A 17,895-nucleotide genomic window follows, 5' to 3' on the forward strand; every position below is an offset into this window, starting at 1 on the left:
TAGGGTAAACTTTAACCGAGATAGAAACGTTTAAATCTTAAATTTTGTTGTGAACACCATGCAACCGGGGCCATTTAACCTTTTATTTTTAAAAAAGTAAGGGGTCTAAAAGATTCAATTCTACGTGGTTAAATAGCCCTTGGAATTAACTTTCAAAAGTTTTTTAGATCAACCTGATACCTTGAAAACAAACCGAGTTATTAAAAAAACAATAACATTTTTTGGAAAAATTTTTAAAAGATAAATTTTGAAAAAAATTTGGTGCATAAATTTTAATGCTATCAACATGTTCGGGGGCTCATTTGATAGATAATTTAAAGTACTTCGACAAATGTTTAATAAGTTTATGTTACAAAGTGCATTGTTTTCCCGTTATTTCAGCTTGAATACTTAGATGTTTTTAGTCGCCGAAAAAAATATATATTCAATTACCTATAACTCACTTTTCGTTAACACTAAAAGGTTTTTCTAGCAAAGGGTTTATTTATTTTTTTATTAGCTTCAATTTTGGTAATATTAACTTTTTTGTAAAAACTTATAGTTTTTGAGTTATTGATGAAAAATCGGTTAAAAACATGCACCGACTGCGGACAAACCAGAGAGCGATATTGAAACTTTCTACGAAGACCTAGACAATATTTTAAAATCAATTAAAACGCAGGATGTTACAATTATAATGGGAGATTTTAACGCAAAAGTTGGAGACGAAAAAGTAGAAGAATGTACAGGAGGATATGGTCTGGGCAACAGAAACGAAAGAAGGGACAGGCTTATCGAATTTTGCCAAAATAATAATTTTGTCATAACTAATACATTGTTTAAAATGCCAAAGAGAAGACTATATACCTGGAAGTCACCAGCAGATCAAGAAGGGAGAATTGTAAGAAACCAAATAGATTATGTATTGATTAGACAAAGATACAAGAATGCATTTATATCTTCAAAAACCTATCCAGGTACCGACATAGGATCAGATCACAATCCAGTAGTGACCAAAATTAGGCTCAAAATGAAAATAATAAAACGCAGAACAACAGATGTAAAAATCGATACAAGTAAACTAAGAAACCCACTCATAAAACAACGCCTGACAGATGAAATTAATAACTGTTTAATGAATGTTAAAGAACAAATCCAGCAAAATACTGAAACAGAGACAAAATGGTTATTAATAAAGACAGAAATAGATAAATGTCAAAAAGAAATTATTACACCAACCAGATACAAAAAGAAACAATGGATGACGGAGGAAATCTTAGATTTAATGGAAGAAAGACGTCAGCATAAAAACAAAGATAATGAGATGTACAAAAATGTGGATAAACAAATAAAATCCAAAATTAAGCAGGCTAAAGAACAATGGTTAAAAGAACAATGCGCAGAAATAGAAGAACACCAGAAAAGACATGATAATTTTAACACACATAAAAAATTAAGGAATTAACTCAGAACAATAGAAAAAGAAAACCGGTAATACTAAAAGATACAGATGGGAAACTTGTGTTGAGTACTAATGAAAAATTAAAGAGATGGACAGAATACATAAATGAATTGTTCAAAGACAATAGAGCAGAGCAGATGGAAGTCGAAGTAGAAGATGATACGGTTTTGAAGATATTAAAAGAAGAAATTAAATCGGCAATAAAAACAGCAAAAATGGTAAAGCAGTAGGTCCAGACCAAATCCCAGTAGAAAGCTTAAAATGCATAAATGATGAAACCTTAGACATTATCGTAGACTTGTTTAACACAGTGTACAAAACAGGAAACATACCAAAACAATGGTTACTCTCAACCTTTTGTGCTCTCCCTAAAAATATAAACGCTAAAGATTGCAGTGAATACAGAACAATATCATTAATAAGTCACATTCTCAAATTATTCTTGAAAATAATACATGGTCGATGGTCGTATAAATAAAAAACTAGAAGAAGGAATAGATGATAGTCAGTTTTGGTTCAGAAACGGACTAGGAACCAGAGAGGCGTTATTTGCTTTTAATCTGTTAGCTCAAAGATTCATGGACATGAATGTGGATGTGCATGTTTGTTACGTTGATTTTGAGAAAGCTTTTGACAAAGTAAGACATAAAAAATTAGTCCAAATTCTAAAGACAAAAAACATAGACAAAAGGGACTTACGAATAATAACAAACCTTTACTGGAATCAAAGAGCACACATTGTTATAGATAACGAACCCAGTCCAGAAATTGAAATCAGGAAAGGAGTTCGGCAGGGATGTATTATGTCTCCATTACTCTTTAATGCATATAGTGAAGCCATTTTTGAAGAAGCATTGCTATCTCAAAGTGAAGGAATAATAATTAACGGAAGATCTATTAACAACATAAGATATGCAGATGACACCGTGATTATGGCAAGCTCTGCTGAACAACTGCAACTACTACTAAACAAAACAAACAATTTCCGTGAACAATATGGACTAACAATGAATATAAAAAAGACCAAATACATGATAATAACTAAGAAAACAAACATAAAAACAAGCATACATTTGGGAAATGTACCGATAGAAAGGGTTGATAAATACAAATACCTAGGAACCTGGATTTCAGAGAAAAATGATCAAACAACAGAAATAAGGGCCAGGATAGAAATAGCAAGAAATGCGTTTGTAAAAATGAAAACAGTTCTCTGCAACAAAGACCTTAGCTTAAAACTGAGAGTAAGAGCTTTGAGATGCTACGTGTTCTCGATACTACAATATGGACTTGAAAGCTGGACATTAAAGAAAGAACACATAAATAAGCTACAGTCATTTGAAATGTGGTGTAACAGAAGGGTGCTTAGAATAGCATGGACACAGAGGAAAACGAACACGGAAATATTGCGAGAATGCGAAATAATAAACACAATAAAAATAAGAAAGTTACAATATCTGGGACACGTAATGAGGGGACCGCGATATGAAATGCTAAGACTGATAATACAGGGAAAGATAAGAGGCGGAAGGAGTATAGGAAGAAGGAGAGTGTCATGGTTAAAGAATTTAAGGGACTGGTTTAGATGCAGTTCTATGGAACTCTTTAGAGCAGCGGTGGATAGAGTAAAGATGGTGATGATGATATCCAACCTCCGACTAGGAGACGGCACTTGAAGAAGAAGAACCTTTATGTTGTTTATTAAGTCTCCCAAACCCAAACATTTTGACTTTTTGGTTTATTTTTGGTCCAATTTTTTCTGCTGCCTGTATTATTTTCCTTTGAAGTCCCTTTTTTAAATATTAGTTATATATTATCCAGTCAACAAGTGGTTTACAGGCAGCAGAAGTCGGCAAAAATGGGAATTTTCCTTTTCGCTTTACGCTAATACATGCTTTAATACTTTATAATCTCTTAAACATAAATCACAAGCTACTCTCGATTTCCTCGACACGTCCTGTGTTCAATATAAAATTCTATCAGAAAATAAATTCATAAAAACTGGCCGAACATCTGCAGAATGTAAAATTCAGAATCGTCTCCTGTGAGGAATACTTTTGTTAAATTCAATATTGCGACCCAACAAAGAAAATTCTAAAATGAAATAGGAAAATAAAGTACCTTGGGATATATCCAGCTGCGTGTCAAGGCGTATTATCATTTGAACTATTTAAGTAATTTAACAAACAACTTCTATATAGACCAGGGCCTCGATTTTTGACCCTACGCTTCGTTATCGAATGTATTCGTTTCGTATCTGTTTAGTATACGAAGCGAATACGTTTGATAACGAAGCGAAGGGTCAAAAATCGAGGCCCAGGGCATTTATGAAAAAAAAAGAATGTGTGTACTTTGTACGCACGTAAGAAGTTATACTTCTATTATATGATTTCAAAGAAATCAATATACTTTAAACAGTTTATTTATATTTAGTTTAAATATTAAACTAATTTTAATACTTACTACTTTCCAAAAATTTTTATTGAAACAATACCAAAAATTAAAAATATAAAAGAATAAAACACACACAAACACATTGAAAAATACCACAAAGAAATGATTTCTGAACAATAATTGTTGCCAACAATTTTAACTAAATACGTATTTTATGAAAAAAATTATATAAAAATATATTTTTTTATTTTTTTATTTAATCAATTAAGCCCATTCGTACCTTTCGGTGTTAAGCTGTTTACAACTAGTTCAATATCTACATTTCAATATATTTTAATAATTATACAATACATACTTATTTTAACAATACAATTTTAATGAATACAAATTACTTTTTTGACCCATCTTTCTGTCCATATGTTTTAATCTTGTGGTGCTTCTTTGATACATCTTTTCCATGCTGTTCTATTTTGAGCTAATTGTTTTGCCATACTCCATTGCAGTCCTCTCTTCTCTGCTTCTTCTCTAACTTGTTCTCCCCATCTCATTTTTGGGCGACCTACTTTATTTTTCCCTTGTACTCTGACTTCATATACTTTTTTCGTTATTCTTGTGTCGTTTAGTCTATGGATTGTGTCTCTATGGGTTTTATCTTTAGAGCTTGAGTTATTGTGTCGTTTCTTATTTTGTCTCTTCGTGTGACCCCTTCTATTTTTCTCAAGAATCTCATCTCTGTAGCTTTGATTTTTCTTTTGTTGTTCTTTGTTAGCGTCCACGACTCACTTCCATAGATGATTGATGGTCGAACCACTTTTTGGTACACTTGTGTTTTGACTTCCTTGGGTACCTCTTTCTTCCCAAAGAACGTATTTCTTAATGTATTATAAATTGTCCCTGCTTTTCCTATTTTATTGTTTATTTCTTTGTCTATTTTACCATCTTCTTCAATAATTGTACCTAAGTAGTTGTAGCTGTTTACTTGTTCCAACACTTGTCCTTCTACCTTAATTTTTATCACTTTTTTTGTAGTTGCCATAACCATTGTTTTACTTTTATCGGTGTTTATTTCCATGTTCATTTTTCTTAGTTTTTTTATATAAGTGTTTATTATTTGTTGCAGTTTCTCTTCCGTGTCAGCTAACAATACCATATCATCTGCAAATAGTAATTCTTGTATTTGTACATTGTTCATTTTCCATTTTCCCAATATCATGTCTTTAGATTTCTCCTTGCATTGCTTTATTGCGTCATCTAGTACCATTAAGAAAAGTAATGGACTTAGTACGCAGCCTTCTTTTAGTCCTATCTTTGCCTGGAATTCATCAGATTCTTGATTGTGCGTCCTTATTTTTATTTTATTATTTTTATACAAGGCTTTAATTATTTCTATCATATCCTTTTATATTCCATTTTTCTTTAAACATTTCCATATATCTTCCCTTCTTATTCTATCAAAAGCTTTTTTCAGATCAATAAAGCATATATGTCTCTCTTTGCCTTTCATCAATAGTTTTTCTCCTATTTGTCTCAATATGAAAACCAGATCTTGGGTACTCCTTCCTTTTCTGAAGCCATGCTGGGATTCTTCTAATTTTATTTCTAGTTTTTCCCTTAGCCTTTTTTTAATTATTCTATTGAATATCTTGGTAGGAACGCTTGTCAATGTAATACCCCTATAATTTTCGCAATTTCTTGCGTCTCCCTTCTTAAACAGTGGTATTATTATATCTGTTTTCCAATCAGATGGTATTTCCTTTGCTGTGATTATTTCATTTAGTAGTTCTCGGAATTTTTCTTTTGAATTTTCACTCATGTACTTTAACATTTCAGCTGTGATTTCATCTTGGCCTGGAGATTTTCCCAATTTTAGTTTGTAAATGTCTTCTGCAATTTCCTCTTTTGTTATTTGTTGCATTTCCTTTGTATTTTCGATCATGTCTTCCTCTCTTTGTTGTTGATATTGTTTCCATTCTGCTAGTTCTTCAAAATACTGCTTCCATCTTTGCATTATTGCTCTTTCTGTAGTTAATATATTTCCTTCTTTATCTCTTATATTTATTAATCTGTGTGATTTCTTTTGTCTTAGCTGTTTCAATGTACCATAGAACAATTTCTGGTTATTAAAATAGTTTTCATTCATTTTGTGTCCAAAATCTTCCCAAGACTTTTTTTTTGCCGTTTTAATTTCTTGTTTAATGTCGTTTCTGGCCATTTTGTATTTTTCGTAATCGTTCTCCGATTTGGTTTTTATATACTTTTTTCCATACTTTTTTCTTTTCTTTCAGTTTACGTTGTATTTCTGCTGTCCACGATTTACTTTTCTTCGAATATAAATATGTTTGTGATTTTAGTTGTTCCGCATACTTCTTTTGCTGTTTTCAATATAATTTCCTTAAATTGCTTCAATTTATTTTCTATTCCTGTGTTAATTGCCTTTATAATCTCGAACTGTTTGGTTAACTTCTTCTGGTATTCCTCTTTACTATCTATTTCTCTTAATTTGTAGCTTTTTATTTTTTCTTTAGTTATCTTCTTTCTTTTTTCTGTTGTGTTATGTGTGTGCACCCTTAGTTCCATTATAAGCAAGTAATGGTCACTGCTTATTTCAGCCTCTCTTTTTACCTTTACGTCTTTTATCATATTTAGGTCTTTTCTTTTTATTAGGAAATAGTCTATTATGGATTTTTCTTTTCTCGATGGAATTTCTCTAGTATATTTGTGTATGTCTTTGTGCATAAATTTTGAATTCGTTATAACCATATAATTTGCTATACATAGGTCTATGATTCTGTTTCCGTTATCATTTTTCATTTCTTCTCCATGTTGCCCTGGGTATCGTTCAATCCCTTTATTGTCTCTTCCCTCTCTACCATTTAGGTCTCCCATTAATATAATGTTTTCTCCTTCGTTATCCATCTCTGCTTGTAATATTTCAAAGAATTCATCTTTTTCCTATTTTTTGGCATTATCATTTGGCCCATATGCTACGACTATGCTGGTTATATTTGTATTTTCTAGTTTTACTTCCACTACAATAATCTTTCGTTTATATATCTTTCACATATTATGTTATTTGTCTTTTCTGCTCTTACTATTAGGCCTACACCTCCCGCGCCCCATTCTTTTAAGTCCACTCCTGACCAATATAAGCGGTAATCCTCATTTAGATCTACTATTCCTCTACCCTTCTTTTTTATTTCAGTTACTACTTGGTCCGATTTTTTCTGCTGCCTATATTATTTTTCTTTGAAGTCCCTTTTTTAAATAGTTATATATTATCAAGTCAACAAGTGGTTTACAGGCAGTAGAAGTCGGCAAAAATGGGAATTTTCCTTTTCCCTGTACGCTAATACATGCTTTAGTACTTTATAATCTCTTAAACATAAATCACAAGCTACTCTCGATTTCCTCGACACGTCCTGTGTTCAATATAAAATTCTATCAGAAAATAAATTCATAAAAACTGGCCGAACATCTGCAGAATGTAAAATTCACAATCGTCTCCTGTGAGGAATACTTTTGTTAAATTCAATATTGCGACCCAACAAAAAAAATTCTAAAATGAAATAGAAAAATAAAGTACCTTGGGATATATCCAGCTGCGTGTCAAGGCGTATTATCATTTGAACTATTTAAGTATTTTAACAAATAACTTCTATATAGACCAGGGCATTTATGAAAAAAAAGAATGTGTGTACTTTGTACGCACGTAAGAAGTTACACTTCTATTATATGATTTCAAAGAAATCAATATACTTTAAACAGTTTATTTATATTTAGTTTAAATATTAAACTAATTTTAATACTTACTACTTTCCAAAAATTTTTATTGAAACAATACCAAAAATTAAAAATATAAAAGAATAAAACACACACAAACACATTGAAAAATACCACAAAGAAATGATTTCTGAACAATAATTATTGCCAAAAGTTTTAACTAAATACGTATTTTCTGAAAAAAATTATATAATAATATATTTACAATCATAAAATTTATAAAAAAATAAAAAAAATAGTAACTTGCATTAGGGTTCGAACCAACTTCCCGTCGATGGAAAATCAAAGCGCTTTCCCACTGCGCCAAATTCGCGTATCTGTCATGTGGGAATATACACCAACTGAACGTTTACACCATAAACTTTTTGACAGTTATTTATTACTTATATGAATTTATGTAGATAAGACACACCATTAAACTTGATAAAAATAATAAAATTCAAATACTGACTGAAAACGAATTCACAGTAAAAGATACATTTTCATTTGCGAAGGAAATTACCAACCAAGACAGACACAAAGATGGAATTATGGTCAGTTTCGACGTTGAAAGTCTGTTTACAAACGTTCCCTTAGATGAAACCATCAACATAATAATAAATTCACTTTTTCCAAGTTCCAATTCAAACTTTTTAGGAATGAAGCAGTCAAAATTTAAAGATCTACTGACATTAGCTGCCAAAGAATGTCTATTCAGTTTTGACGGAAAAGTGTATAGACAAATAGATGGCGTTGCAATGGGCTCTCCTTTAGGACCAGTTTTCGCGAATACTTTTCTATGTCACCATGAGAAAACATGGTTAGCTGACTGTCCAATTGATTTTAAGCCACTTCTTTATAGACGATACGTGGATGATATTTTTCTCATCTTCAAACATACCGATCACATTCAACATTTTTTAGATTATCTCAACCAGAAACACCACAATATGAAATTTACTAGTTAAATTGAAGTCAATGGAAATCTGCCCTTCTTAGGAATTAACATCTTCAGATCACCTTCAGGTTTTTCCACTTCAATATATAGAAAACCAACCTTCACCGGCCTGCATATAAACGCAGATTCCCAACAAATACAAAACAAGTTTAATTAATATACTTGTTCACCGCGCTTTCACTATCTGTTCAACCTGGCAATTCCTACATGAAGAGTTAGAAAACATAAAGGTGATCTTAAGTAAAAATGGTTTTTCGTTGAACTTCTTAGAAAGATACATCAGACGTTTTTTCAATAACAAATTTCAACCAAACAGCAAAGTAGAAGAAATCAAAGAAAAGATCTATATCAAACTTCCATATACTGGTTACCACAGCTTACAAATCCGACGTGACAGCCGTAGAACAATTAAAAAAGCATTTCCCTCTATAGAATTAAGATTTGCTTTCACGACTTTGGAAAGAATAGGATCTCGTTTCCATGTGAAAGACATGATTCCTAGTGATCTCGCATCTAACATTATATACCAATTCAAATGTAGTAGCTGTGCAGCTACGTACGTCGGGAAGACTCGACGTCACTTTAATGTCAAATGTTGCGAACACTTAGGTGTCACTCCTCACTTAGGAAGACGATCAAGAACAATTCCAAATTCAACGGTATTCCAACATATGACTGATTCTGACCACCCTATTAGTCGTAAGGACTTTTCAATCATTGGTCATGCAAGTTCTCCAACGGAACTCAGCATCAAGGAGGCATTATCCATATTTCTTTTGAGGCCACCCTTAAACACGCAACAAGACATGGCGTGTTTGAAATTATTGACTTAACCCAATGATTGTCAATGTCATTTTTACGTTTTCATTAATTATTGTTTGTTCCTTTAAAATTATTTTAAAGCATCCGCTCAAGAAACTTATTATTCTGACGATGATTAAAGTAATAATTGAAACGTCACCATGAATTTTAATTTAGTTATGAGTTTTATCTTTAAGTTTATTATTTTTATATTAATTTAATCAAATTATTTTGATTTTTGTGAAATTAAAGGAATATTTTGTGGAATAACAATATATTAGGTGAATATTGGTAGAAATTTTGATGGTAATCAAAGTATGTAAAATCAAAGCATTAATATACTATTTTGGTAGGTTCATTTTAAATTTTCCAAATAGGTAGGTACCTATGTAATTTTTTATTAGGATACTGAAACATTTACAATAATTATTACGTACCTGTTGCTTTTAAAAACTATTTAAAAAGTCACTACAATTATAAACTTGCTTTTTTCTCTGCCATCACAACAATAAAAACTAATATACACAACATTTTTGTTTATCTATAATCTCCATATTGAACAATTATTGACAGATGATTTTAACACCCAATCAGATCCCGTATAACGTTTGAGCGACTAATACCATTTAATACCATACTGTCGGTGTGCTCATGCGCCAGCGAATGTAAAAATTCACCCTCGTGCCTAAAGAAGTATAACTTCAAAAATCGATTTTTAAATACAGCACAGATCGACTTGCAACTTTTTGCATTGGAAAAAGTCTAGAATATAACAAACGGGTGGAAACGCATAATTGAATTTACAGTGCATAAAATTCATCCAAAAGTGCATGCAAGTTTTGGTGCCACATCGAATTTTATGAAAATATGTCAAAATCAGTGTATATTAATGGCCAGATTTTGTTACTCGAGCGTTTTTGAGATCGCTGAACACGAATACGCCATCATAACCGACCCCCCGGAGTACCTGGTGCCCAGGGCCACTGCTAAGGCACGTCATCTTCTTGAGTTTCGAGGGTTTCAGCACTAAACTGATGCAAACAGAGTAGGTACCTACTCGGTGCCGAGCATAGATCTTCGTAGCATATAGTGCCAAGGATGACTGATATTATGCACGTTTTGTACTAATGAGGAAGGTGGTTATCTAAAACAGTGTTATTACAAATGTATGTAATGTCAATTTTTGCTTCTAAAGGTTTTTGCTGTAGTTAAGTTATCCACGTGTGATAACGTTATATTTTACTTTAAATTTTTTACATTTTGTAAATTTTGAAAAATCAGATATAATTTTATCAGTGGCGATGCGTGATTTTCTCTAAAGTGTTACCAAAACCAGATGCAAAAAATCTTATTTAAAAAAATGAAGATATGGCTAAATCTATATATAGCTTCAATAATATCATTTTGTATCACTTTGTATCACTTGAAACTCTAGAAAAAACAGTTGATGTTTCTAGATGTTGGCAAAATTTTTGATCTTTTTTGGCAATTAATGTTAACAATTCTCTGTAATTGCCTCGAATGTCAGAGCCGAGCCGTCGCCCTCAAAATGACCACGAAACGCTAATTCTTGTTTGGCCAAAAAACATACGGTATCTAATAAGTGAGCTAAGGATATACCTATCTATTTTTTTAACAAAGTCATTATGTTTAGCAATATTTGCCTTAAAAGCTTGGTTAAGAGAACTTTCGATTCTTGTTTTGCAAAACTGAATCAAATTGGGTATACATCTTACATGTAGGTATCGGAGAAATTTCATGTCTCTTTTTTAAAACTAAAATTATTTAAATCGTGACCCTGGTCCACCCATTTTTTTGTAGAAACCAGAAGACATGGCCAACAATACAGTCTATTTTTCTTGCAACCACATAACCAAGGGTTTTCACTGTACCAACTAAATTTAAAATATCGAACTACTTTTTTTGATTCCTTTTTTAAATTGTTTAAAATATTGTCATTTTCAATATTCTTATTTTTTTTTTTCAATCAGATCAGAATTACTTTTCAAGTAGTTGATCGATTACGCAGCGACACTCATCCATGGTGATTTGCACGCACACTTTTTATAGGTACTCTAACCAAATTTAAATCTGGTATACACAGCGCGCTTACGCCCGTCGCTCCTTTAAAATTTTCAGACACTAGCCGGTCCCGAGCCGCCCGAGCGACAGCGAGATAACATTCATTGTAACCACAAATGAGACTGGTAGCAGAATATAATAAAGTGCAACTGAGTCACATAAACTCGCCAATATTTTCGTGTGTCTACGAGTAGTTGACTATTTACTGAATTAGGTACTATTAACACATAATATAATAATATATTTCTATTGGTAAAAGTATAGATAAATGGAATTATTCAACGTCATAAAATATTTATTTGCAAGATTTTTAACTGTTACCAATGGTAACAGTGGTTACATGGACGCTTCGCCATTGCATTTTCCAAGTATTTTTAGAAGCATTATAAACGTGTTTATTATAATGTACTTTGGTACTGCCTTTTTTTGGTTGAGTTTAGGTTTTATTAATCACTTTTTTTATATTTATAATAATCACGAATATTACGAAATACCGTAGATAATACATGTAAATTTATCAGTTGATAACTAGATTGTCTCATCCCCTTATTAACCCATTTATTCTTATTTGGGTTAGACTTTTTCTTTATAATAGGAAAGTTTATGTCAAAATCATACGTAAAAATATTAAAAAGTATTAAAGGTACTTTTACTTTGTATAAATACCATAGATATAAATATGTATACAATAATGTGGCGCAAATGATTGGAATAAATTCGTGTTTTCGTAAACTGGTGACTTATCCTGAGACAGGTCGATTTTTAAATTAAAATATTTTTTGCATATATACCATACGAGTGACGTCACCCATCTGGGAGTGATGACGGAATCGATGATTATTTTAAATAAGAATATGGGTCGTGTGCTAGGTCATTGGAAAAGAGATTCAATTCTCTATTCAGTCATATAAACAATAAAATAATTATTTATACCGGATGTCCAAAACAATTTTTTAAAATTAAATTAACTGACAAAAAATGAAAAATGTATGTAATTTATTTACTTTAAAATACATTTTAATGATGGTAGAAAACAGACAAAAATGTTTATTTGAGAAATAAACATTGCTTTTTGCTTAAATTCAATCTTCAAGCCAGCTCCTGCGAGCCACCTGCCCCTTGGAAGTTTGAACATTAAATTTAAGCAAAAAGCAATCTTTATTTGTCAAGTAAACTTTTTTTCTGTGTTCTGACAGCAGTAAAATAAATTACATACATTCTTCTTTTTTTTTTGTAAATTAATTAATTTAAAAAAATTTTTGGTCACACTGTACAAATAATAATGTTAATGTTTAAATTACTGACTACAGAATTGAATAACCTTTCAAATGAGCTAGCACACGGCCCCTATTCTCATTTAAAAAATCATCGGTTACGTCATCACGCCCAGATGGATGACGTCATTAGTATCATATACAGGGTGTCTGGTAAAGAATGGGCCATAGCTTAACCTTAGATTCCTGAGGTTAAAATAGGTCGATTTAGGCTAACTTGCCTTAGTACAAAATTTGATAATAACCGAAATACAGGTTGTCAAAGTTAACTTTTATTTTATTTATTCTTGAATATTTCCTGACAGGCATGGGATAACAACACAAAATTTGGTAAGTGGGGTTTTTTGGGACGAGAAATCTAAATTCGCCACCAAAAATGATGTATTACCCAGACGGCGCCACATACGCCTTTCAGTGCTCATTTAATACGTTCAGTTTGTTTATCCACCACTCTATATACTTTTTGAATCAAAATTTATATTCTCTTAATATTTCTACTTAAAGAAGGTATATGTACTACATTCATCTTGCTAAACTCAACTGTCTTCGAGATAAACGCATTTTAAATCTGCGAGGCAGCATAATTTTTTGCATTCTCATTGTATGTAGTTATACTCGAAAAATAACTTAAAACCATAAAAATTTACAAAAATGTATCACAAACTTCTTCAAATGGAATTTGCGATGCAATGACATAAATATGATAACTGGCACAATTATTATGGTTTCAAGTTTATTTTTCGGGTCTAACTACAATGATATTGTGCACAAAAATATGTTGTATCGCAGATTTAAAATGCGTTTATCTCGAAAACAGTTGAGTTTAGCGAGATGAATGTAGTATACTTTTTTTAAGTAGAAATATTAAGAGAATAAAAATTTTGATTTAAAAAGTATGAAGAGTGGGGGATAAAAAAACTGAACGTATTAAATGAGCACTGAAAGACGTATGTGTCGCCCTCTGGGTAATACATAATTTTTGGTGGCGAATTTAGATTTCTCACCCCAGAAAACCCCCGCTTACCAAATTTTGTGTTATCCCATCATGCATGTTATCAGGAAATATTCAAGAATAAATAAAATAAAAGTTTAACTTTGACACCCTGTATTTCGGTTATTATCAACTTTTGTACTAAGGTAAGTTACTCAGGAATCTACGGTTAAGATATGGCCGATTATTTACCAAACACCCTGTATAAGCCAAAAAATCACAATTTAAAAATAAGAATCGACCTGTTTCGGGATTTCTTTTCAATTCACCTGCTTACGAAATAACGAATTTAATCCTTTCATTTGCACCATACTGTATGTACAGGGTGTTTCAAAAAGGTATGTCATAAATTAAATCACGCATTCCGGGGACAAAAATAAATTGATTGAATCCAACTTACTTTAGTACAAAAGTGTACACAAAAAAAGTTACATTTGAAGTTACGAAATGAAAATCGATTTTTTTTCATATATCGAAATCTCTTAGAGATTTTTCACTGAAAATGGACATTTGGGATTCTTATGGCAGCAACATCTTAAAAAAAATTAAAGTGAAATTTGTGCACCTCATAAAAATTTTATGGAGGTTTTGCTCCATTAAACCCCCCAAACTTTTGTGTACGTTCCAATTAAATTATTATTGTGGCACCGTTAGTTAAACACAATGTTTTTAAAACTTTTTTGCCTCTTAGTACTTTTTCGATAAGCCAGTGTTTATCGAGATATTTTGAATATTTGTCGAATCCACGACATATAAGTACCTATGATATACCTACCTGTTAATAATCTGAAAATTTATTTATAATTTACATTTTTAGGTATATTTTGAAGAAGAAGCCACATCTCGATAAAAGGTGACTTATCAAAAAAAGACTAAGAGGCAAAAAAGTTTTAACAACACTGTGTTTACCTAATGGTACCACAATAATAGTTTAACTGGAACGTACACGAACATTTGGGGGGTTTAAAGGAACACAACCCCCATAGAATTTTTATGTAAACATATTAAAAAAGAAGCCGCATCTCGATAAAAATTGGCTTAAAAAATACTAAGAGGCAAAAAAGTTTTAAAAACATTGTGTTTAACTAATGGTACCACAATAATGAATTAATTGGAACGTACATAAAAGTTTGGGGGGGTTTGAGGGAACAAACACCCATAAAATTTTTATGGGGTGCACAAATTTCACTTTAATTTTTTTTAAGATGTTGCTGCAGTAAGAATGTCACATGTCCATTTTCAATGAAAAATCTCTAAGAGATTTCGATATATAAAAAAAAATCGATTTTCATTTTGTAACTTCAAAGGGCTGTAACTTTTTTTGTGTACACTTTTGTACTAAGGTTAGTTGGATTCAATCAATTTATTTTTGTCCCTGAAATGCGTGATTTAATAATTAAAAAAATATTTATGACATACCTTTTTGAAACACCCTGTATATTTGATTCTTATCCAGTCTTCTCTAGAGATATCATTTATAAATTTATTTGTAAGAGTGTCATTAAAATTTCTTTCTTGGCCATGTCGGCCAGTAGCAAGACCAAGGAGTAGGTGGATAGACGAAAGAACCGATGCTATTACTCAAACTATTATCATGAATATCATGTGTAATATTTGTACATTGTATTGTTGTATATTTACAATATTGTTCATCTTAATTTTATTTCTATTAGAGCAATGATTAAAGGATTTAAGATTTGATGCATATAAACATTGATTTGTTTCAGATCAATCAATCAAAAGCTGTGATCGACCTTGCCACGAACTTGACTGGCCCATGATATGTAGATTTAAGTTAACAATAGAAAAATTACCCACATCTGTGTAAGTAGAATTTTTTAAACAGTATTTGTTTAGAACTACAAAAAACAACAGAATAATATTTTTATTGATACGTTGACATAAGAACTAACTTTTAACTATCCTCTTTGGGTTTAGAAACGCGCTGAGAAGATGTGAGGCATTTTTGGTTTAAATGTACCTCTCTAAATGATTACGTAACGGAATTTGTTAGGGTACCTACAGCATTGAACGCTTTTGAACATATTAAGAACCAAAGGCACGACGGTTCACTCGGCAGAGGCGCAGTCGATCGACAAGTAGGATTTGCGATCGACGGTTCGAGCCTCAGCCAGGTCATTAAATATTAAATTAATAAAAGGCCAACGTTGAAATGCGACTGTGCGAGCCTTGTGGATTTTAGTTGAACTAACGAAATGATGTCACAAAATAGCGACTTATCGAAATTAATAGCGACTCCAAAAAAGTGGTTGATTATAATTTCGATTCGAAATTATTGTGACACGGACATGAATTGAATGAATGGCCGAAAGCGAGGTTAGGTTTAGTTTAGGAGATGTGTTTTGTTTGTGTCTTGTAAGGAAAACTAAATGAAAAGGTATTAATATGGCTGGGTTTTATGGAAATTTGCTGGTTTTGGAGGAATTAGATAGAATCGTATTAAATTAGAAATATAATAATTGAGAATTTCCACAACGTCAATTATCAACACAATGAAAGATGTAAGGTAATAATCTGGGAAAATTAGTATAAAACAGGAAAATTATGTACCAGGTATTTTATTGCTGGACATGCTGGAATCAAATCTTAAGATTTCATATATTATAGTAATATAGCTATGCAAAGTCCCGAATGAGTATAGTATGTAGCTCAGAAAGTGCGCTATTTGGTTTATAAACAAATTAGCGCTCCGAACTCTTCTTTTCAATTATTGCTCTGCTACTCAGAAGATTTTAACGTTAAACCAAAAACGCTCACATAAAAATTTGATTATAATTTAATGCACACTGTAATTTAATTCTGCACATAGATATTTTTTTCCGATGAAATTTTCCTCGAAAAATTCGGGTTTTCCAAACAAAATCTTTAATTTTCAACTCAAATTTTAGGGAAGTAAATATTTATCAATATAATTAAATAACTTGGTGACACAAATCTTTTTTGCTATGAGTGTCTTGAAGATACGAAAATTTGTATGTACAAAGAGGACCGGAATGAAAAGGTAATGGTCCAAAGATTGCAATCCTGTTGTTTATAACTCTGTCGCAAATGCCGGTCAAATTTGACCGGTTATACCTGGAACCACTCCTCGCAATTAAATTTTTCTTTCTTCGAAAAGGGCACAGAAGCCGTGCTCTTTTCAACAGCGTTAACTTAATTTAATTTAATCTAACATTATCTGAGGGGTTCTATTTGTTTTTAAGCCAAAAAATTGTTTCTTTATAACATTCCTGAGACCGCTCAAATAGTCCAATTTCAATTCTGTAAAGTACGTTGAATAGGTATAGTGCTTTTTTATACGAAAATCATAGTTATTTTAATGTATCATAAACTTTCTGGTTATTATTTCGACTGAAATTTTTTAATTAACATTTTAATTATTGCTAAACTATTGGTTAGATTGTCGCCGGCCTCCTGATATATAATCTACTATAAACAATCTGTTATGTTATCAATTTATTTAATTATTGATAAATAATTACTTCCCTAAAATTTTAATTGAGAATTGCAGATTTTTTTTGGAATTTTCCGAGTAAAATTTTTGTTGAAGGAAATCGAAAAAAAGAATAACTTTCTGCAGAACTAAATTACGGTAAATTTTTATTTGAGTGTTAAAAAAGAAGATTTAGGAGTGCTAATTTGTTTATAAATAAAATAACACACTTTATGTGGACTTGTCATACCTCATATTACTAATATATGCAATCTTAAGATTCGATTTTAGCAATAAAATAGCTGGTAAATAACTTTTCCCAAAAATGGCATTTTTTCGATAATTTTCCCAGACTATCAACAAATGTTTCGGTGGTTGCGTAGCCAATAAATCCAATAAACCGGAGCGCCAACCCAAATTTTGAGCAGTGTCAAAATGATAACGTTAATATATCTCCAGTTGTAACTAATATCGAAATGAATAAGAATCGCTATAAATTGCGACCATCATGGCGGCGTCGAAATTAAATAGCGACCTCGAAATGAATTAGAATCAGGGCCTTGGTCTGGAATAAACTGGTGTTTGATCGGCCTATGGAGGAGCGATACGGCAAGGGATAAGGGCTTGCGGCTTGGTGATACTCCTCCATAGATCCCTACCGAAGGGCGTTGACGCCTAATAAACGGTGTATATACATATATAAGAACCAAAGGCATTGATGTTAGAGACCTACGTATTATA

The 17,895-nt window shown here is 31.6% G+C and overlaps 1 protein-coding gene across 3 annotated transcripts in view; it reads left to right on the forward strand.

Moving 5' to 3' along the window:
* LOC114332267 (uncharacterized) overlaps window positions 1–17,895 on the forward strand; it is a 155,147-nt gene that overhangs the window by 84,331 nt on the left and 52,921 nt on the right. For all 3 annotated transcript variants that reach the window (XM_028282033.2, XM_050649540.1, XM_028282034.2), the window contains exon 3: window positions 15,428–15,524. In XM_028282033.2, coding sequence (XP_028137834.1) covers window positions 15,428–15,524 — 97 coding nt within the window. The remainder of the gene's footprint in view (window positions 1–15,427; window positions 15,525–17,895) is intronic.

Source organism: Diabrotica virgifera, chromosome 4 (assembly GCF_917563875.1).
Source record: "Diabrotica virgifera virgifera chromosome 4, PGI_DIABVI_V3a".
NCBI classification, from domain to species: Eukaryota; Metazoa; Arthropoda; class Insecta; order Coleoptera; family Chrysomelidae; genus Diabrotica; species Diabrotica virgifera.